The sequence below is a fragment of the Lucilia cuprina genome, chromosome 2 (assembly GCF_022045245.1).
Source record: "Lucilia cuprina isolate Lc7/37 chromosome 2, ASM2204524v1, whole genome shotgun sequence".
NCBI lineage: Eukaryota > Metazoa > Arthropoda > Insecta > Diptera > Calliphoridae > Lucilia > Lucilia cuprina.
Window position 1 is genome coordinate 50,463,979 of NC_060950.1, and position 24,535 is coordinate 50,488,513.

The 24,535-nt window shown below is 27.5% G+C and overlaps 1 protein-coding gene across 4 annotated transcripts; it reads right to left on the reverse strand.

The window, feature by feature from the left end:
• Positions 1 to 8,239: 8,239 nt before the first annotated feature.
• Positions 8,240 to 21,072, reverse strand: LOC111679126 (ras-related protein Rab-30). Of its 4 annotated transcripts, XM_023440629.2 has the most exons (4): positions 20,875 to 21,071; positions 20,737 to 20,812; positions 9,543 to 9,718; positions 8,240 to 9,482 (listed from the first exon to the last, which is right to left on the reverse strand). In XM_023440629.2, the coding sequence occupies exons 2-4, from the start codon at positions 20,786 to 20,788 to the stop codon at positions 8,991 to 8,993; spliced, it is 720 nt and encodes a 239-aa protein (XP_023296397.1). In that variant the 5' UTR covers positions 20,789 to 20,812; positions 20,875 to 21,071; the 3' UTR covers positions 8,240 to 8,990. The 4 variants fall into 4 exon arrangements, with proteins under 4 accessions (XP_023296397.1, XP_023296398.1, XP_046810644.1 ...); XM_023440630.2 differs by lacking the exon at positions 20,737 to 20,812 and having other exon boundaries at positions 20,833 to 21,072; XM_046954688.1 differs by having other exon boundaries at positions 20,613 to 21,072.
• Positions 21,073 to 24,535: the final 3,463 nt, after the last annotated feature.

Here is a 24,535-nt window from a genome sequence, read left to right on the forward strand (position 1 = left end):
AAAGGACGAAAAAACAGTTTATTTTTATTGAATGTGTTAAATTTTCGGGATTAATTAGTGAAATAACTTTCGGTTAAACAATAACCACTGGTTATTGTTTAACAGAAAGTTATTCTGCCGATTAAAATATTTTTTGTATGAAAACTGTCAATTTAATCTTAAGATAATGAATAACTGACATTGTGTTATCGTATTAAAATCGTAAATATTTGGGTTTACAAAAAAAGTATGCGAATAAAATATTTCAATTCATGATTTAAAAGCAAATCATCAAGAAACAAGATCCGAAAACGAATCAAAAATCAAATCAAAATGACATCATCATCTCATATCAGATTGAGAAATTGGATAATAAAAATTTCGAAATATGTGTGTGTGTGCAAATCAAGAGTGTACTAATACATAGTGTTTATTGGAGGTATATGAACGGCGAAGAAAAGAAAATTTCAATATAGGATGCTACCAAGAAATAAAAGTGGGATATCGACGACAAGTAGGCTTTGGCGGCAATAATATTAATTATTAAAATCCCTCAAATTAATTATATTTAAAATTTTGCAACGTCTCAAGATGCCTGGTTGAAACATAAGGAAATATACAAGCCCAGTGGTCCTGTACAAAAAGTTAGCTTATATAAAAAATTTTAAATTTAAACATGAAAGAAAGCAATAGTATGGTGGAGTATTTGAATACATTCTCCGTTGTTGTGGAAAAAATAAATGAAGTTGGTATTCAATTACAAGATGAGTTGCTAGTTAAAATCGTATTATGAAAAGATTATAAGAATTTTGTGATGATTATAGAGACCAGAGATGCTCTACCATCGCTTTCGGTAAATAAACTAAAACTCTTAGAAGAGACTGATCGTAGAAAACATCAAGAACTTTAAGGATGAAGTAGTTAACAAAACCAGCAAAAACAATAAAAATACATCAATTTCAAAAACAATTAAATGTAATTGTTTCATTTGTGGGAAGAAAGGTCATTATGCTAACAAATGCAGAACAAAAAGTGATGAGAAATCGTATTCATTAATAGCAATTGCAAAAAATAAATCTTCGCATACGTCAGCATTGTACATTAGAGTTCTCCAAAAAACGAAGTTGCGAATTTTGCCCGTCCCCCTCTAAAAATGTTCTCTTCGTTGTGAAACTATATCATTCAAAAAATAATAAATAAGATAGCGTTAACAGGTGCCCCGATTCTTTTTTCAGTTTTTGCTCAAATTTGGTTATTTAGTTACTAAATGACCAAATTTGAGCAAAAACATACAAAATTTTTGTATGGAAATGCATTTATTTGCAATTTTAGATACGAAATGAATCTTAATATATACTCCATGTAAATAAAAGTAAAGAAATAATGGAAGATGGACGTAAAAATGAAACTAATAATGGATCGTTAGGTGTATAAAAATATCCTGCAAGAGCTTTTGCGCTCATATACAATACTATAAATGTCAACTAATTGAACATATTTACGGGATAATGTTGTAAATAGCTTGTATATCTAGAATTAACATAGTAGCGGATATTACATTTGTTTAGCAGTTTATGTCGTTGATTCACCTTTATTAGAATTCCCATTATTTTTTACAATTACTCAGAAAACAAGTTTTCAAATAATTTTTTTACGTATTAATTGAAAAATTTTCTCGATATACGTGTGTTGGAAAATAAACCAGAGAGCTCAATTGAGAGCTCGCTGCGCTTGCATGTAGAGTGTCTCTCATAAGTATTCGAATTTAGGTATTCTATGGGAAGAAATCAAATTTAATAATATTTTTTGTGTGCAAAATAAATACATTTATTATATTATCTAGACAATCCTTAGGTTTCTTATCACACTTTTTTATAACTTGAAAAATTTACATTTACTTAAATTAATTAAGCTTTTTTAAACGAAGTCCATAAAATTACCTCACAAAAGTATTCGAATTTTTCCTGTATTTCACATTTCATCATATTATACGAAACAGAAAATTAGAATCAAAAGTTTTTTTGGTTAAAATTGTTTAAAGTGTTACTATATTATAATATATTATAATATTTTTGGACCATTTGGGCCACAATTTTGGGGCGATTGTACCATTTATAAGTAATATCATTAAAATTGCGGGTTTTGACCACATTTTCATTTATTTTTCCCTTTTTTCCAGAGATAAATCCAAAATTTAATATTAGGATTTATTACAATCCTTGAGGTATCTAAAAATATTATAATTTGTTGTAAGGATTTGTACTAAAACGTTCCATGATGTATTTTTGGGATCGTTCTTCTGTTTCGAATTGAATTATCTGGATTTAAGCCCCTTTTCGTTCCACTAGGATCGACATTTTTCGGCAAAGTTGGCTAGTATATATGTATGTAGATATTAGCACATATATATTTTCAATTTCCCCGATATTGTAGCGGAATACAACTCCAAAACATGCCTTGAATAATATTTAACCAAATATCAATATTTTGGAGTTAGACCATAATGATATGGAAACATTCAGCCTGTAATCCATTGGTTATAAAAAGAATGATTCTACTACATTGAATGGCGTTTCTTCGAGGCATGTTTTGGAGTTATATACTTCTACAATATACTGAAAACTTAAAATGTATAAACGCTGATATCTAAAAGAACACATACCAGACAATTTTCCCCGAAAATGTTTTACCTTAGTATTATAAAAATGGACATAAGTTCTAATAAGTCGAATTAGATACAGAAGAAGGATCTCATAAATATATCTTGGAACTTTTAAATACAGATTCTTGTAACAAAAAATATTTTTTTAGATCCCCTAAGGGGTCTATTAAGTCCCAATATCGAATTTTGGTTTTATCTCTGGAAAAAAGGAGAAAAAATTGCAAATATTGTCAAAAATTGTCATTTTAATGATATTACATAAAAAGATGGTACTATCCCCCCAAAATTTTGGACCAAATAGGCCAAAAATATATCCTTTCGGTTTATAGTAAACCCTTAAAACAATTTTAAGCATAAAAACCATTCGATTCTTAAATTTGTGTTTCGTATAATATGATGAAATGTGAAATACAGAAAAATTCGAATACTTTTGTGAGATAATTTTATGCACTTTTTTTAAAAAAGCTTAATTATATTAAGTAAATGTAAATTTTTGATATTTTAAAAAGTGTGATATGAAATATAAGGACTGTCTAGATAATATAACAAATTTATTTATTTATTTTGCACTCAAAAAATTTATTAAATTTGGTTTCTTTTCATAGTATACCTATGTTCGAATACTTATGAGAGACACTGTATATTAGAGTGCTCCAAAAAAACTAAGTTTCGAATTTTGCCCGTCCCCCCTCCTAAAATTGTTCTACGGGTTATAAAAATAAGTCGTGCAAAAATTTAGGTCAATAGGACTACGTTAACTGGTGCCGCAACGGCTCTGAAGTTTGAAGATGCATTTACAAGGGGAAAATATAAATTTTTTGAGTTTTCACAAAAGTTCTGTCATTAAATAATTTGTTTTGTATTTTACAAAAAAAAAAAGATAAAAAATACAAAAATTGGTTGAAAAATGTAAAAGTTATTAAAATTCAAGTGCTCGTGTCTCAGAGCACTTGAATTCGAAATGTGATAAAAATATAAACATATTTTTGAAAATATTCTAATAAAACAATTGTGTTACTTAAAATACATCTGTAGTTACTTGAATATGAGTTTTTGTCCTTATAGAATAACGTAAACCTATTCTCAGCTATGGTCGAAAAATTTTGATATTTTTAACGGTCGTTTCAAAATTAAAATTAAAGTTTTTTTGATACTTTGTTAAACAGAGCCGTTGCGGCACCAGTTATCGTAATCCTATTGACGTATTTTTTTGCACGACTTATTTTTATAACCCATAGAACTAGGGAAAAAACTTTATGTGAACAATTATATTTAGCAAAATAAAGCATTTTGTTTGTTGTATTTTTTTAAAGAATATCTTATATTTAATTTTCTACCATAAAAAGTAAAATCGTTATACATATTAATTAACGAGATTTTTGATAAAATGTGAAGGTATTGTTAATTTTATGGGTCAATAAAGTATTTTGCTTTTTAGGTTTTTTGTTCATTTCTTTAATATTGCTGCATTATTTTATAAAATTTAATATTTTTATTACTCCTATATATTAGAATAACATTTTTTATATATTTTAGTAGTGGAACGACTAAATTTGGACATTTCTTAACCGATTTATTACCTATCAGAATTTATCAATATTTGACTTAACATGAAATTTATCGTTTCTTTCACTAAATTTCGAAAATAATAAGTAATTTTGAATTGGATACATGATATTGTGTAAATTTTATTTAGAATTGTATAATATTGATTCTTATTCAATAAATCTAACACTAAGTACCATCCTAGCCACTCTAAGTATGGGGACATCACCATATACCACTATAGAACTATTAAATGCTAAAATCTTGATTTTCAACCTCATATTTTAAATTCTTTATTTTATGAATAAGTATGTACTAGGTGAAAAATATTGCTTTTGTTGACGCAGAGTGGTATAGGACAAAAAAAAGAGGGAAATAATTCGGTAACTTCTAAACGGTTAATCCGATTTTAATGAAATTTGGTATTGCCAAGTTTAGGTTTTGAATTTGGACCTTATAGGCCAACCAGTGGCCCGGCGGGGGGGGTCATCAAATTAGGACACCTCGGCTATGTTAAATTTTTAAAACGATCCTATTTCTTCATTTGAGTTCCGATTTAAAAAAAATCTATATAGAATCTCCTCATCGAGCACTATAAAAATATCGTCGTAGCAGTAAATTATCTCTTATAGTCTAGGAGATTCGCATTTGAAAATTAAAATTTTTAAATTTTTACAGTCCTTACTTTAGTTTTTTGATAATAGCGGTTCCAAATATTCCCGATTTTCGCCATTTTTTCTTTTATTCGCTTATATATCAAGCAGTGAAAGAATAATGTAAAAATCTTGATTGAGTCCAAAGTTATAGGCATTTTAATTTAAAAAATTAAAAAAGGCGAATTTTTGCAATTTTTTTTTGGGAAAAAAGTATCTTTTTCTTTTTAAGTTATCTAAAAAGTTTCTAAGAAGATGTATTTAGATTTTATATTTTTTGGAAAGCTGACTTTACATAAAATACGATAAATGAAACAAAACCTAAAAATTTTTCATACCGAGGGGACCAGGTCTATCCAAAAAAAAAAACAATTTTTTATGGAAAATTCAATTTTGAGCAAAAATTCTCAAATCGCATAGTCGATATCAAATTATAGTGACCTGTTTTATATTACCCAATATGTTCTTAATCATTTTGTAACGGGTTTCGATAACCCCGCCCCTGATATGGATATAATAGGCAAAAAACCCCCGCCGGGCCCCTGGTTGGCCTATAAGGTCCAAATTTAAAACCAAAACTCGACAACACCTCCTCTTTGTGCATACCAAATTTCATTAAAATCGGATTAACCGTTTAGAAGTTATTGAATTATTTCCCTCTTTTTTTGTCATATACCACTGTGTGACGTTACGGTATGATAACCAATTCTATTTTAAAATATCTAAATTAGGTATTTTTCCTGTACTACACGACAGTTCACTTTGCATTGGTTCCAAGCAACCTAAGCTGTGTTTAGAGGTCTAAATTTAAACATAGTGTTCCTCCTAGTTCGTATATAGATTTTGAAAAAGATAAATCAGGAGTCCAATAGTTTTCCTTGGATACAAGTCGCCTCCCTTTGGCAGTTAAAGATTTTGAAAGAGCACTCAGTGCGTTTTTTCTAATAATTCTTTGGATCATTTCATCTACTACTCTATTTTATATTCTTTAATGTTATTGATTAAATATTTCATAATTATATTTTATTGATTTACACTTGTTCTAGAAATCTAAACTAATTTTTTATATCGAATTTGCCTCATTATTATCCTTTAAACATTTTAAGGCAAATTACATTACATTTTCACCCAATGAGGATATGATTTTTGCAAATGGCAATTGAAAAATACTTAACACTCTTCCTTTTAACAATAAAACAATAAATTCCAAAAATAATTAAAAAATAATTTGAAAAACCCAATGAAATTAACCGGAATTCTCAATATGCAAAATACTTTATTGACATGCAAGTTCTGATGAAAAATAATAAAATGCAACAACAAATGCACCAAAATTTGTATTTTAATATTTTTTCTAATTTTTCCCATTTTACACAATCTCTATTTTTAGTTGGAAAACATATATTTACTTTTTACCTGTTTTTTCGAATTTTATTTATAAACAAAAAACAAAATTCTCTTAAAAAAAGGTAGGAAAAAAACTTAGTTGATTCACTGTATGTATTCGCGTACATAATTTTAATGGGAAACTTATTTGGTTATGTCATATTTATATATAAATTGATTATGCCTTATACATTTTAATTTATTCCATTTACAAAATTATAAAACTCGCGATTAACTCGTTTTGACTCGAATCGCGAGCGAGTTCTATTTTACGCTCTTTAAATTTTCAACTCTTATCGCGAGTTTAAAAATTAAACTCGCGAGTCGAATAGATTTAGTCGCCGGAAAATGAATTGAATTCGATCGCTATCTGTACCCTGATAAAAACCAAAAAAATTGTCTTAATGTGCTAAAAAAAGTTCCATAAATACAGTTTTCTCCCTTTGGTACCAAAATCACCTTTGTTACACATTTTTACCCCTAGTACGAATTTCAAAAAACTGCCAGACACCCATCTGCTAATTTTAAGAGTAGTTATAGGTGCATTTAAAATTTTTCTTTTATCACTAATATTGTGTAATATAATTAAGAAAACCTGTTTTACTCGTTTTTTCCCTTTTTCGCCCGTAAATGTACAAATTTTCAAAAATCCCTCCTTAGTGAATCTACAGGCCGTCCTACCCCTCTGGAATTCTTCTATGGTTTGTAAAACTATGTCATGCAAAAAATTAGGCTTATAGAATAACGTAAACAGGTGCCGCAACGGCTCTTAAGTTTCCAAGTGCATTTACAAAGGGAAAATATCGATTTTTTTAGTTTTTGCTCAAATTTGGTCATTTAGTAATAAATTTTGAACTTTATTGTAAAGGTATGGCAATCTGCATTGAATAAGCATTTCAGAATGATATAAACCACAAAAATTGTTTGAAAACTTTTAAAGTTATTGCAAATTCTCGAGTCCAATAACTTGTCTTACAGCCAAAGCTTGGAAAGAATGAATTCAATATGGAATTAATTTCCTTATATTTTCAATTCGGCTTTAAATTTTTAAATGTATCATTCTTTAAAATCATTCTTTGAATTTAAATTCTAAAGCTAAATTCCTAGGCTTTATATTCTATTGAATTAATTCATAAGAGAATTCATTCTTTATAGGAATGAATTCAATGGAATGATCATTCATATTTGTTTAATTCGATCTATTACAAATTGAATGAAAGAAAAAAATTTAATACAATTTTTAATATACAGAATGCTTTTGAATTATAAAACAAAACTTTCATTCAATCTATTTCAAATTGAATGGTTGAAAAATTTTTAAATTCAATTTGTAATAGATTGAATTCAAACAAAATTTATATCATCCAGATAGAATTTAAAAATTAATAGGAATTGTTGAAAGTAATTTTAATTCAATTTGTAACAGATTGAATGCAAACAAAATTAATTCATTCGGAAGGAATTTAATATTCTATAGGAATTAATTCATTAGAGAATTAATTAACTACATCGAAAGCTTTAAGAATTAATTCTAGGAATTAAATCAAAGGGAATGAATTCTTTCAGAGCTTTGCTTACAGCACATACATTCAAAATGTGACAAACAAATTTAATTATTTTATTATAATTTAAATATATTAATAATTACTCGAATAATAGTTTTTGTCCTTATATAATTCCAAAATAAAAATATTTGTGCTTTTTGTATTTTTATTTTTAAGTATCCATTTTTTACATCTCGGATTCTAAACTACTGCCCGTAAATTAAAAAATCATAAAGAAAAAATCCAATTATTTTTCAACAAAATTTGTTGAAAGTTATAGGGTGTTGTTGTTTTTGTAACAGGTTGACTGTAACTGGATGTTCTTCCCTGGGAAAATAAACTTTCGGTTGATACAGCTGTTGCTGAGTTGACAATCTTTGTCCGAATGAGAATCTGGTCGTTCCGGAGCGAAAATCCAACTGTCGTGGGAACGAAAAAGTTATAGGTTTATATGAAGAGTTAATAATTTCTGTTTAAATCAGTTTATCTTAATAAAATCATTTGTGTATGAATATTATGTTAAAATATAATAAAAATAGATTAGTAGATAATGGACCTTTATGACGATTTTTTATTAAATATTGAAGAAAAAAGCATTATCATACTATTAATGAAGTTTTGTTATTCAGAATGAAAATATTTTGTACAGAAACTATAATGAGTACATACTGCCATATAAAACTAGTTGTGGAATCACATTTTTAGTGCAAATTAGTTTTGCATAATTAATGAATAAAATGATTTTTTGTGTTTTTTTTCATAATAAGTTAAAAAGTTGTTTTACGTGCTTTCAGCTCAAATTTTTAAATAAATTCACTGTAATTTTTTGATGGTTTAACTTAATTATTAAAATTTTACATCAAACTATTAATGAGTAACTATTACATCTATTTAATGGAACGCACCAAAATTTAAATAAAAAACGTACATATATTTTGATATACATACTAACTTTTATGTTTTTTGTTAAAATTATACATTTTGCTTTTAAGACAAGCATTTATTGTTGGCTGGTGTAATATTTTCAAGCAGATTTTATTTATGCGGTTTTATTTGAAAAATATGTACCGCACAAAAAAATACCTGAGAGTATTAACAACAATAGAGAAAGAATAATTAAAAAAAATATATATAATAATTTAGTTAGTATGCCGTATTGCGATATCCCCGTTTTCAAAGTGTTATTTGTGAACAATATTGAAATGTTCTATATTTAATATCTTAAGTCATATTATTTGGTACATTATTGACGTTAGAGTTATTGGTAAAACTACTACAGCAGCTGCTCTGAGACGCCTTTGCACCAAGAGAAGACAGACCTATAGAATCACCAGAATTTTTATTACTCATAGATGAACCGTCTTTACTTCGAGCCTGATCAATTAACTCAGCAGCAATTTCATAAAATAATCTTTCTACATTTTCAGCTTCTTTGGCTGATGTCTCTAAAAAGTACATGTCGTGTTGTTTTGCAAATTCTTCACCGATTTGGGTAGGAATTTCCCGGTCATCTCTATCAGTTTTATTTCCTACTAAAATCTTTAATACTTTTGAGTTGGCATACTCCTGTATTTCTCGTAACCAATCCGGAAGGCAATCAAATGTAGGTTGACAACTAATGTCATAAACAAGAATCAAAGCGTGTGCGGATCTATAATAACTTTGAGTAATAGATCGAAATCGCTCCTGTCCAGCAGTATCCCAAATTTGTAACTGAAATTATAAATTATATAAGAATTTATTACTGGAATTTATTAATTAACATTAGTATACCTTTATTTTATCACCATCGACTTCAACTGTTTTTATCATAAAATCAACCCCTATAGTTGCCCCTTGTCCTGGAGGGAACAATCCTTGTGTAAAACGTCTAACTAGACATGTTTTACCAACTCCAGCATTACCAACAAGCACAATTTTAAAAAGGAATTTATAGTCTTCCATATCACCTGCAAATAACATAAAAATAAAAAAAAACATTTTTTTCTTAAAATATCGATATTGTTTGGATGGGTCTTAATTTATTAATTAGACTATATCGGTAACCCGTACCTGAAATTGATTACTAAATGTTGTAAAATTCATGACTGTTTATAAATTTTATAAAAACAATAATATATTTGTTAACTGTGAAAATGAAAGTTTATGAATTTCGTTTTCATTAATTATGGTATAAATTAAAACTCGAAAACACATAATTTGTTAGTATTCCCAAATGTATTAAAAAAATTATGTAAGAAGGTTACCAATAACTCGCCAGAAAAAGTACATTTACCAAAAATGGGATGGCGCCAATTAAAAGGGCTGTCAAAATAGTAAAGTATTATTAATACTTTATTGATTACAATTTATTTTATTTATTTAATTGGAAATCTATATATAAAATTTGTTCTATAAAAATACATTTGTGTTATTTTTAACAAAATTTACACATCTAAATAAATATTTATTTCTTCAACTTTTCACATAATTGGGTAATGAATTATATAGTCTAAGTCCTCTATAAATCAGTGATAAGTCCTCTGTTGAGTTTGGTGCACGTCTGAATCAGAAATCATCTGCGTTTCTTAGTGAGAATGGTTGAATTCCTCTTACAATAATTTCATTTGGTTGACCATTTCTATTGTATTATTATTTATTTCAAAACATGCATTATCGTTCCTGTTAATTTCTGTTTTATTTTATTTTTATTAGGTTTTAGTTTGTTCATTTTCAACCATTTATTAATATTGTCCATATGACTGAAAATAATCCAGGCTTAATTTTTTAATATTACTTTTTTCGTAATATTTAATAATTTGTGTATATTACGAAATACTATTTATTAAAATATGAAAATATTTATGAAAATAAATTCAAAATAATTAAATACTAATTAAACTATAATTATTTGTTACAAAAATGACATGCATTTACAAATGGGCTGCTTGAAAGCTCACTTTGCTTAAAAAATAAAGAATTTAAAAAAATACTTCTTATCTATTAATTGGTTAAAAATTTATGTAAACCTATCACAAATTAATATATATAGTTATAGTTTTGGCCAGAAAACATGATAAGCCAGACCTATGTGGATTGTGAGGTTTTATTTGTTAATTATAGTTTTTATTGTTCATATTTAACAAGTATGAATGTATAGTCGGGGATAGCCGACAACATGATACCATACACCAGTCAGTACGTTAAAAATGGGGATGATTTAAAAAAATTAAGCATTTGATTTGTTTTTTAACTTTATTCCGGAATATTTTTACTTATTTTTATCAAAGATGATTAGTGAAAAAATGGGCCTATCCTTATAAATGTTGGTATAGACATTCAAGTTTACTTATGTAGAATTTACGCTTTTAGTGTTTAATGGTGAATTTTGACTTTTAAGCTAGGGTCAAATGAGGCCGGATCATTATATAGTTTTGCCGAACTTTTATTTTGTCTACAAAGTAAAATAGTATATAATTCATATTTATATTCCAAATTTACAGTACTCGAGTTATAATTTTTCGAATAACGCACTCCTTAAAATAACATTGAAGAAGACAAAACTTTTTAAATTATTTCCCAAAATCTTAGCTTACGTAATCAACGTGACTCTTTAAAACATAAATACGCAGCAGGGATGGAAAAAGAGATTTTGTTTCAGTATCAGAAAATATTTCAGAGAGTACTTTTTTGAATCTCAAAGTACTTAGGTTAGGTTTATAGGAGGATGTGTACTACATTAAATCCGAAGAAATGCACTTCGACGAATGCATGGCAGTGGCAAAGAAAGTGCTCCAGAGTTTTACTGTTCTCTCCACATGCTCTACATCCGTCTGAATCCGCACCTCCAATTTTGCATAAATGTGCTCGTAATCCTGTGTGTGAACTCAGAACATGTACTATCATACTAACTTCAGAGTTGCTCATTTTGAGGAGATTTTTCGTCTTGCTCTCATCAGGGTCACCCCATAGGATTTTCGTGGTTCTACCCACTGTCTCATTATTCCAAAAGGTCTTATGGGATTCTCTCACCCATATTTTTAGTTCAGCTTTTGTTGCGTCGAGTGGTTTTGCGTTTGTGAGTTTAACTGCCTTGAGCTCCCTTCCTTTAAAGCTATTACATTTGCTCTTTCGTTAGCAACTACTCCCGAGTGGGCTGGTACCCATATGATGTGAACCTTGCCTCTGGGTTCTTACAATCCAAAGTACTAAATTTTTTTTTTTTTTTTTTTGCTAAAAGTTTGTAATTTCTGAAATATACATATTTCTACATTCAGATTGGAATGGGCGTTATATGTTGATATGGTGACCGTGCCTCAATGTTAACATCTTTGATATAATTTGATGAAGTTTTCCCAGGAAATGCATGGTATCTCATAGCTACAATACAAATATTACCACGAAATTGTACTTTGTAAACTGTTATATTTAAAGCACTCATGGCGCTGTTATAAAGTCTTGAAAAGGGACACAAATTACGTTTTCTCAAAACTCAGGACATAATATCTCAGATTCCAGATGTGATGGAGAAAATATGAAGTAATATTCGAACTCAGCGCTGATTAATCTTACAGAAGTGTCTAACGTAGTCTGAGGGTTTCAACTATTTTAACATTTTGTCTGATAATATTGAAGAGAAACAACTACTAAAGTTACAGAGTACTTTCGTAGCTGTTATCTACAACTTTTATTTGATGCATTTTCGAGAAAAAGTGCCAAAAAATATTTTAAAAAGTATTTTAAATTTTAAAGAAACTTTTATCCCCATATTCTAATTCTCTTGTTATTTCAAAACGACTTATTGAAAGTTCCCATACAAACAAATTATTTTAACAGACAGATTTACTACCGCTTAAACGATAATCGGATATTGAGATTGTAGCCCTGAAAGTATCAAATTAAACTCGGGAGCATTACGGTACTTTTGCACATCAAATAGTATCAAAAAAAGTACCATCGTACCAAATTTACCATCACTGATACGCAGAGAGCTCTCTTTTCATTCACACGCACGTAACAAAATGAGAGCATGGAAGTTTTTTGATTGAGATACACATAGAGAATTATTTGATGTTAATCAAAAAATAAGTTCTTCTTTGCGAAAATTAATATCGCAAATTTTTGAATGATAAATATTTATTATAATTTTAAAAATCCTTACGAAAAAAAAAATGGCATTAAATACCGAAAAAAATTATTCGAAGTTTTCTTTCGAGTGATTGTAAAAAATAATGTGAATTTTAAAAAAGATAAATCAATGACTTAAACTCCTAAAGAAATGTAATAATACCAACTGTTAATTCGTGACATACAGGCCTTTCTGCTATTATTTTCCATTAATTAACAATTATACACTCCCGCTCACTTAAATAGGTTCACTGTTTTGTTTACATTCAAAATATAATGGACTAATTGGTTATATTAAAATTTTAATTAATACTATATATCACTAGATAGGCAAGCATTAGTGCAATACTTAATAACCGATTTTCAATAATTTTTTTTCTAAAACACTACGTTTTCGAACAATATTTTTTGGCTCATTTGAATAGGTTCGTCATCTTTAATTGACAAAAACAACAACAAATTGCTTTTTTCATGAAACTTATTTATTTTATAAACATTTTTACAAGGTTTTAGAAAAGATTTACTAAGGAACATATCCGCCCTTATTTGATATAACTCCGAAAATTCGAGGCGAAAATCTGCAGTGTCATTTATACTTATATAAAACTTATTTGTGCCAATTTTTAGAGAGATAGCAGAATATTTTACGTAATTATGTCATAAAAAGTTCAAATCGGGAGGTACGGTTGTATGGGGGCTAGGTGAAATAATGGACCGATTTCAATAGGCTTCGTCCCTGTGCCAAAAAACATGCTTGGTCCAAATTTCATCAAATTATCTTAAAAATTGCGGCCTGTACCTTGCGCACAAGGTTTACATGGACATCCAGCCAGCCAGCCGGACGGACGGACGGAGGGACATGTCTTAATCGACTCAAAAAATGATTCTGAATCGATCGGTATACTTTAAGGTGGGTATTGGACCAATATTTTTGTATGTTACAAACATCAGCACAAACGTATAATACCCTCCCCACTATAGTGGTGTTGGGTATAACAAGATGTTGATAAAGCTTTTTATAACCATGTGTTCATGTGCAAACTAAAGAGGATTTCTCTTTACTAGTGGCAATTGGAGTGGCTTTAATTAATTTTTTAATATTTCTAAAGCCTTGGCCCTTCTTACTATTCGTTTTACTGTAGCTAGCTTTGCTGTAACACCCACTTTTTCTCTAATTTTTGCTACAGAATCACTTGTCCTAGAGGCAAAATTTATGAAATCTCTTCTGTTCGCTTTTGTTTTGACTCTATATGTAGTTCCATTTATTTTAATATTACCAATTAGTCTATTAGTTTTTGCAAAAAATTAATTTGAATGTAATCAAAACATTGAACCTATTTAAGTGAACGGGAGTGTATGAAAATTCTTGAAGAATATTTTTATAAACCTATCGATCCACTATTTGTTTAATTTATTAAAATTTTAAATTAGTTCTTTACATTTATTTATATATAAAGGTTTACTTTGTAGTTAAAATTGCAAATAAATGCATTTTCGAGGGCGATGTTCAAATATAATTGGTCGTGATTAAATATTTTCTAATCCTACCCATACAAAATCTAGAAATTTTAATGTTTTTTGTAATTTGTATACCAGATCATTGTAGAGTATTATAATCACTATACGAAAAAACACAAAAAAATTTAAAAACTTTTCTTTCAGTGCATGGAATGCACAAACACAAACATTTCTTGAAATAAGCCTTTCTATCTTGAAAACCATAGAACTGAAACCTCTTTAAAATATTGAATGAATAAGCTATGTATGTTTGTAAGATCTTGCAACGTTGCAGAAAAAGCATTGTCAATATATTGTAGAAGAATAATATTGTCACTGGCAATTTGTCAGACATCTAACAACCGTGTAAACGCATTACGTTGCCATTGCAATATAATTTATTCATCTGACAATGAAACCATGTAATTATAGTTACAATATTTAAAACTAACCTATTGAGAGACATTTTGTTGTTTTTTGTTCCTGAACTTTATAAGTACTAAGAGGAAGTTCATTAATTCTCTTTAGCAAGAAAAGTTCAGAACACAGCTAATGTCATGTCATTGACCCTATTAAATGATTAATAGTAGCCTGCATAGCACGCATTTTTAATCCGATTTAAAAACTCGTCAGCATTTTGAACGCTGTTTTACTATTGACCAGAGATTTTCTATTGGGTTCAGGTCCGGTGATTGTGAGAACTAAACGCACCTACAAAACTTTGCGAAATTCCGAGGATATTAGCACTTAATAGTTTTTCTTATCACTTAAACTTTATGTTTATTATTTTTTGCGACACTTTTAAACAATTTAAAACCCCGAAAATAATTTATATTTTACAAAAATAGGAAACAAAAATTAAAATATCGACAAAATTTTAATAAATTAAAAAACATGAATGAAAACTTTATTGAAAATAAAAGGTACAAGAAAAAAATAATACACAACTTGAATGAATTTTGTAATAAATTGTATGAATCGAACATGACTTTTTTCCCAAACCATTTTCATTCAAAATATTAAAAGTTCATAGAATGTATTAATTTGTACATGACTGATTTTTTTTTTTAATTTTTACTTTTTTTCTGCAATATTCATGAAAAAATCCTAACAAAGACTATTATCTACTAATCTGTTTCCATATATAGTAGATAGTAATCCTTTATTAGCGAATTTTGTGTAATAAAATAATAGAAATTCAAATGCTGAAAAACAAAATCATAAACAAGAAAACATCAGCAAACATAGTTAAATATCTATTCTTCATAAAATAACGCCAATTATGCGCAGAATTAATCAATTTTTAATAAATATTCCATTTTTTCCTTCTTATTTTTTATGTCAAACACAATTTCAAGAAATATTAGCAAAAATTAAATCTTAAATGCCAAAAATCTACTAGATTTCGTGTATGTGTAAATCGTATAAAACTGAAAAAAGAAAAGTTGTAAATTTTTGTATTGAAAATTTAAAAAGTATTTTACATACTTTTTTCATTTTCATTTATTGCAGAAAAAATAACTAAAAGATGTCTTTATAATGTTTTAAGATAAAATATCTTCTTAAAATATTAATTAACTAAGTATATAAAATCCCATTAATAACACACAAAAAATAACGTCCAAAAAATATATTATTTATTTAGTACCTTTTGAATAACTGTGTTTATTTTTGTGCTTCTACTAAAACATTCTCACCAGTTAGGTCTTTGACAGGAGGTCCTTGACTATATGGTCTTTACTACCTTCGAAGTGTTTTTCGAATTATTATCTTGTTGAAACATCCGTCGTAAAGGACGCATTTCCCAACATAACCTGCTCAAGGATGTTTTTGTATGACCATTTATCAATTATTCCCTCAACCATTGGCAGAAAAACATCCCCAGGCCATGACATGACCGCCTCCATGTTTGACGGTTTTTACACAAAATTCTTTTTGTACTCGTTTTCCTTTTGGTCTTCTAACAAGAGTTATACCTTCACAAGCGATAATATTGAATTTTGATTTAGTCACTGAAAAAAACGTTTTTCCATTGGTTTATATATCCAACTAACATGTTCTTGAGCAAATTATAGCCGTTTCAATTTCAATTACTGGAATATTTAATTCTTTAACCAATATTGCAACCGATTCAAAAAGAATATTTTAAATCTCTCTTACAATTAACTCATCGGTTTTTTGTCAGTTTTTCGAGGCAGACCGCCTTTGCTGATGACCTCCACTGATTTAGTTTTTTTTTTTTTTAACGTAATAAAATTCGAGAAACTGTTGTTTTATTCCCAGGCTGAAATCATCAACAATACGTTTGCGTAAACCTTTACCAAACTATCTGGTGCCATTTTTATCGATATTATGGCTAATTAGGAAAACTTGTATTTTAAATAAAATGAAAAATGCGATTTTATATCAATTACAAATTCCATGACCAAATTTGATAAGTCATTAAAAACTTCTTCCATTTTTGTCATATTTAATTCTAAATGAGAACACTGTGCAATTCTGCACAAATTATAAGTTATTATCAGTGTTAGTGTTACCTACAATTAAAATGGATTGATTCGGTTATTATATTTTGTTTAAATAAAATGTACAAGAAAATTTTAAGGACGAAAATTATTTTTTATCATCACAAGATTAAAATAAAATGTGGAAAACAGCGTGGTAGAAGTGAACTCTTTGACTTTAAAGATTGTTTTAAAGCTTTTAGCATCTATACATAAGATCAAATTTAACTTAATTAGTTTACAATACAGTAAACTAAACATTGTAATACTAATTAAACTTAAGGGTTTAAGAAATATAATTTAAATAAAGGAGTGGACAAAAGTTTAACACTTAAACTAAAATATATTTTTTTGTTTTATTTATAACATAGTACTTCTATTAAGTTTGATTCAGTCAATTCGTTCCATATTTGCAGATTTCGATTATAAAAATATATTAAAGCTATATTTTTATAATCGAAGTACTCTCATTTAATACCACGCACCTCACCTTGTATTTTAACAGGGCGGTAACAATGTAAATTTTGAGTAATGCTAAATCATCCTTTAAAATTTTGTTGTACATTTTATTAAAATTTGTCCTGTAGTTTAAGAGAATTTTCCATATCAATTGAAATTGATTTCACTGTGTATTTTAGAAACGGTTTTATATAACACCCTTAGTTTAAATTACGTTTTCGTTAATAATTCCTAAAAAAATTTCTCTAGGTTTGAGAAGAGCGTTTGGGTATCATCAATCCATGTATTTTTATACATGGACCTGACCTATTTGAAATTGAACTTTAAGTAAAGTATTCAAAGACACGAATCAAAAATTATCCTGTGCACTAAGGAATTTCAAAATTATGGGCAATAATATGTATATTAGAGTGCTCCAAGCTTGAAGGAAAAAATTTATACGACAGGCCGCCACCTCTGGAATTGTTCAATGGCTTGTGAAACTAAAACTTAAATTGTCTGCAAAAATCGTTTCAAATTAGAGTTTCTAAAATTTGGAACGGGTTGCCTAGAGATTTAATAAAATCTTCTTATACTCTTCAAATTGAAATTATTGGAGCTGGAAGAATTGGCACCTTGAAATGTTTCCCTTTCTCCACATGTAACTTATGTAAAATATATTTATATATATATATGTATGTATATATATATATATATATATATATATATATATATATATATATATATATATTATAATATATATATATATATATATATATATATATATATATTTTATATATATATATATATATATATATATATATATATATATATATATATATATATATATATGTATATATATATATATAATATTATTATATATATATATATTATATATATATATATATATTATATATCATATATATATATATATATATATAATATAATATTATATATATATATATATATATATATATATATATATATATATATATATATATATATATATATATATATATATATATATATATATATATATATATATATATAGGTTAGGCTGACAGGATAAAATCTATTTTTATCCGTTCATTGTGTAAAAGAATCGCAATGTGCACGTTATAAGCATTTCAAAAAGATATAAAACACAAAAATTGGTTGGAAATTTTTTAACTTATTGCAAATTCCCCTGGCCATTAACGAGTCTCACAGCATATAAAATCAAAATGTGACAAAAAAATTATACTTAGTTTTGAAATATATTCTATAAAAACCATTTTCTTACTTTAAATATAACTATATTAAACCGGATATTAGTTTTTGTCCGTATATGATAACGCGAACTTATTGTCAGCTTTTGTCAAAAAAGTTTTAATTTTTCAACGGCCGTTTTAAATCTCTAATTTCAGTTTTTTTTTTTGAAACTTTGTTCAACTAACTTCAAATTCTTTACTGTTGCACATTTAAAAAAAAATTATTTTAAGAGTATTTGAGACCATATAGTATAAAATATATATTCCAAATTACAAATCGAACATTCTTGATCCATACAATTTTGAGTTTAAAGGTCAAATTTTGCAAAATTTATGAATTCGAAATATTATTTATTTGTTGACCATGTTTAATAAATACTACTTTTATTTTCAAATAGATAGTGTTTTTTTCGAATTTTTGAATTTTGGTGTTAAATTGTGCCTCAAGGCTTAATTAAGCTTTCTTTTACTCTATCTATCGGACTATATACGATAAATTGCAGTTATTAGTGTTAAATATCGCTTACAAATAAATATTATTTCGATATGGTACACTGAGAATTTCCAAATATTACAAAATTTGACTTTGAACTCCACAGTTTATGGATTAGGAATGTCCGATTTAAACTAAAACTTCGTATATATATTTTATATTATCTGGACTATAATACTCGGAAATTACTTTTTTAATATGTACCACAGTAAAGAACTAATATATATTATCTAAAATATTACAAAAAAATGCGATTTTCCCGAAATACTCCGATTTCAAATCGCAGGTACAGCTAATCTGTAGGAAATATTGAATTAATTTTTACCGTTTAATAGCCTTATTTATTGTCTACAAATCTCCATTAGATCTCCTTAAAATTTTTTAAATTTGTTTAACAAAGTTTCAAAAAAACTGAAATTAGAGATTTGAAACTGCCGTTGAAAAAATCAAACTTTTATGACCATAGCTGACGACAAGTTTGCATTATTTTATAAAGACAAAAACTAATATCAGAGAAAATATAGATCTATTTTAAGTATTAAATTTATTACTTAATTGCCAAATTTGAGAAAAAACTGAAAAAATCGATATTTTCCCCTTGTAAATGCACTTGGAAATTTCACAGCCTTTGCGGTACCTGTTAACGTTATCCTACCAGCCTAATTTTTGATATAGTTTCACAACCAAGAGAACAAGTCTAGAGGGGGTCTGTGGGGTAAAATTGATACGGATTCTCCCTCATAATGTAATAAGGGTGGGAGCATTTCGGCAACAAACACAATATTTTTTTAGTCGTTTAGATTATGGATTTTATCAAAATTAGTTGTGTGTTTTTTACAATATTACCTATTAAGTCGTCGCTACAGTTTCTTGTACTTACAGCAGGACATTGTTCTAATGCTTTTCCATCTGCATTTTTTAAAAACTTTTTTGAAAATTTTAATTCATAACTCTTAATTTAATTTTTGTTTTTGAATCTTAAAATTGTGAAAACATTTAAGTTTGCGAAAATTTTTAAGTCTGTAGACTTTCTCTTATAGGTACAATTAGATATGTATGATAAAATTATAAACTTAAAATATCTTATTTGAGGTATAAAATAGAGTCGAGCCTACAACAGATTTCTTTTATTTATTAATGGTTTATTAAAGGTATTTTAAGCATTTTGAGGTTTGTGAATTTTGTGAATTTTATATTTTATAGCATACTTTAAGGAATACTTAAAATCAAATGAATTTAGACAAAATCATACAATTTTCAATTTGATAATTTATAGAATCAAATAATGGTGGAATGCACAAATGAATTATTACTCTAATAAGCGTTATGACAAGGTAACACAATCACAATTTTCTGCGAGTCGCTCTAATGCACAATATACAAACATACATACAAATATAAATGTAATAGTAAAAAATATGATGAACCATAGTTTTAATTATTTTAATACTTTCTAATATCACTGAAGATATATTATATTAAGAATTTTATTTTGAAAATTTGATTAAAACTGATGTCGATATGTTTGATTTAGAATATTACAACAGCTACGTACTAATGTACATAGGCCAAAACAACCACTTATGTTGTAATCCAGTTCATATTCGCTCATGCATGTTAATAAAATATTAACGTTTTTCGTCCGAAAGGAATTACGCCATATATTTTAATAGTCGCACCTTTTTTTGCGCAGAGTGTTTTATTGTTCGAAACTCCAAAATTGTTTAACATTCAGGAAGGTAAATAGTTTCACATCTGAAACACAAATGACTCACTTATGAAACGACAATATAAGTACGACCAATTTAATATTTTACTTTTTTTGCAATATTCAAAATTTTTATTTTCACTTTCAATTCATTAATTTTTATTTTCAATACAATAGTTTTGCATTATAAAATTATTAAAATTATAATACACAGCACCATGGTTTAAAACATGATTTAAAAATATAGAAGATTGTTTCAATATAAATTTGTTGTTCTAATATTTTTATACCATGCCAGAGCCCAGCGCCGACAAATATTAACGACGGCGGCTAACACTAAAAATATCGGCGGCGGATTATAATCGACTGTAAACCGGCTATGTATCAAATACGCTTAACTTACAATTATCAAAAATTTTATATATAATAACATAATACGAGAGAGAGATTTTGTATATAATTTATAACAATAAAATAGAGCAAGCATAAAAGTTGTGTGAGAAATTATGCAGGAATGAAAAAATTTTTAATATTTTCACTCTATAAAAGGTACAAAAACAGTTTAAAGCTAAGACATGGTTCCCGAAAAAAGTTTCCCAGTGTGAACAATGTATTTTTAAATGAACGACGATAAGAACTGGTTCACACTGTGATACTTTTTTAGGGAAACTTTTGATTTTTGTGTGTGAGAGAACGAGAAAGAAATACCAATCATCTCTTTCTCTCACACACAAAATCAAAAGTTTCTCAACAAAAGTTTCTCAGTGTGAACCAGGTCAAACTAAGCGGACAGGTGTATGGTACTTTTTTCGACTCCTTTAGGAAATAAAAGAGTAAAAACTGTATTTCGGTACTTTTTTTACACACCATGTATCCTTTAAGCCAGGAAACATTCAAAAAATATTTTTGACTCCTTAATAAGACCTAATTCACACTGGGAAACTGATTTTGATGAACTTTTGTTTTTTGTGTGTGAGAGAGAAATATCAACCATCTCTTTCCGTCACACACAAAATCAAAAGTTTCCCAGTGTGAACCAGGTCTAACTTGACGAAAAAAATAAAAATATGAATTTAGTACTTTTAGGATATTCTAACCTTTAAAGGGTGAAAATTGTACCTATTTTTGGTACTTTTTCATAGAACATTGTTTTTGGTTTATAAACTTATACATATACGCTGCCAATACGATGTTGCAACTTGGACCTGGCACAGAAATCAAAAGTTTCCCAAAAAAGTTTCCTAGTGTGAACTAGGTCTTTTTTGAATAGAATTTTTACCCAAAAGGGGTAAAAGCGGGAAATTTGATTTTATTCAAACACAATGATCCAATTTATATAAAATTTTTAGATTTAAAAACACTAAATATGGTGTTATTTTCATTAGCCAACTGGTACTTTTGGAGTTTTCTATAAAATTTAACCTAGAAACATGAAATTAAGCAAGTAGGGCCCTAAGACGATCACACTTTACGTACGACGAGTCTAATGAAAAAGTAAAATTAAATTCCATTCGTATAACAAAAAAGAGAATAAAAGTCGTATGATTTACAGTGTCTCACATAAGTATTCGAATTTGGTTGTACTTTGAAAAGAAACATAATTTAATAATATTTTTGTGTGTGAAATGAATAACTAAATTTTTTATATTGTCTAAAAAGGTCTATGGTATAATATCACACTCTTTAAAATTTAAAAAAATTACATTTACCTCAATTGATTAAACTTTAAAAAAAAGTCCATAAAATTGCCTCACAAAAGTATTCGAATTTTTTCTGTATTTCATATATCACCATAATTTAGGAAACATAAAAATTATAAACGAGTAGTTTTTTGCTTAAAATTGTGTTAAGGGGTTACTATCAACCAAAATTGTATATTTTTGGCCAATTTGATCCACAATTTTGGAGCATTTGTACCATCTTTTCATGTAATATCATTAAAATGGCGATTTTTGACAATTTTTTTTACTTTTTTTCAAAAATAAAACCAAACTTTAATATGAGGATTTAATACACCACTTGAGGTATATAAAAATAAACATTTTTGTTATAAGGATCTGTACTTAAAAGTTCCAAGAAGTATTTTTGGTGTCGTTCTTCAGTTTCTAATTAAATTGTATGGATCTTAAGTCCCTTTTCGTACCACTAGGGTCGATATTTTCCGACAAAGTTGGCTAGTATACATTCATGTACATATTAGCACTAATATATTTTAAATTTTCAATATAAGTATTATATCGGTATACAATTCCAAAACATGGCTTTACAAAACGTCATCCTATACAGTAGATTTCAGTTTTTTACTATTCGAAACGCTGATGTTGGTCATTACAATAACACTGTAAGTCGAAAATTTTGGGTTTATTTTGATCATAGTAATCAATATTTAAACTGATATGGATATTTTTGAGTTAGACCATAATGATATAGTGGCATGCCTAGACGTCATTGATATATAAAAATAATGATACTACCATATTAAATGGTGTTTCTTCGAGGCATGTTTTGGAGTTGTACAACGATATAATATATTGAAAATTTAAAATATATTAGTGCTAATATGTACATGAAATATCTTGGATATTTTAAATACTGATTCTTGTAACAAAAAATACTATTTTTAGATACTCAAAGGGGTGTATTAAATCCCAATATCAAATTTTGGTTTTATTTCTGGGAAAAAGAGAAAATACTACAAATTTTGCCAAAAATCGCCATTTTAATTTTATATTACATATAAAAGGGTACAAATCCCTAAAAATTGTTGACCAAATGGGTGAAATATATATCATTTCGGTTGATAGAAACTCCTTAAAACAATTTAAAGCATAAAAACCATTCGATTCTAAAATTTGTGTTTCGTATAATATGATCCAATATAAAATACAGGAAAAACTCGTATACTTTTGTGAGACAATTTTATGGACTTTTTTTAAAGCTAATTTAATTTAAGTAAATGTAAATTTTTTAAGTTTTAAAAAGCGTGATATCAAACCTAAGGACTGTCTAGACAATATAACAAATTAATTTATTTTTTTGCACACAAAATATATTATTAAATTTGGTTTCTTTTCATGGTTTACCTAAATTCGAATACTTATGAGAGACACTGTATGTACATACATAACTACAGATAAAAAAATACACATTTAAATAAAAATGTAGACAATATATTTCTTATACTTTCCCACTTTTGTTTTGTCAGACCGTCATAAAACCTACGGCTACACAATCACACATACACAATTATTTTCCATATTATTCGTTCTTTTTTACTACCACAACAGAACCTGTTTCTTGCACACACATTTTGCTGATTTTCGGCTCGAATTTAATTCGAATTCAACTCGTTTTCCACTCGCTCGTAAGCGAGTTTAAAAAACAAAAACATGTAAATATCGCTTACGAAGCGAATACAAAACACATAAAACTGTAATTAAAATTGTGCTCGCGTGTACAAAAATAAAACTCGCGATTTTGAATTTTAAAACGAGCGATATAAATTAAATAGCGATCGCGAGCGATATTTTTACCTACCCTGATTAATATTAGAAACTTGGTTTTAAATGTATTTTACATAGTTTGGCTTTATTTTTTTTAATAATTTATCAGAGATTTTTATTTACTAAAAAATGCATTACCAGTCAGCAGTATCAAATCATTACTGGAAAATATTTATCATAAAGTTACTGGATATTTTTTACTGAAAAGTACGCAAACCTATAAGTTTGTGTAAATATCTACAACAACCACAAGCAATTATTTTTGTT

Excerpts from the sequence above, each read along its gene's own strand:
- LOC111679126 (XM_023440629.2), bottom strand. The coding sequence starts at position 20,788 with ATGTTAAACAATTTTGGAGTTTCGAACAATAAAACACTCTGCGCAAAA. Across the intron at positions 9,719-20,736 it reads AACACTCTGCGCAAAAAAAG|GTGATATGGAAGACTATAAA; the intron begins GTGCGACTATTA and ends TGTTATTTGCAG. Across the intron at positions 9,483-9,542 it reads TCGATGGTGATAAAATAAAG|TTACAAATTTGGGATACTGC; the intron begins GTATACTAATGT and ends TTATAATTTCAG.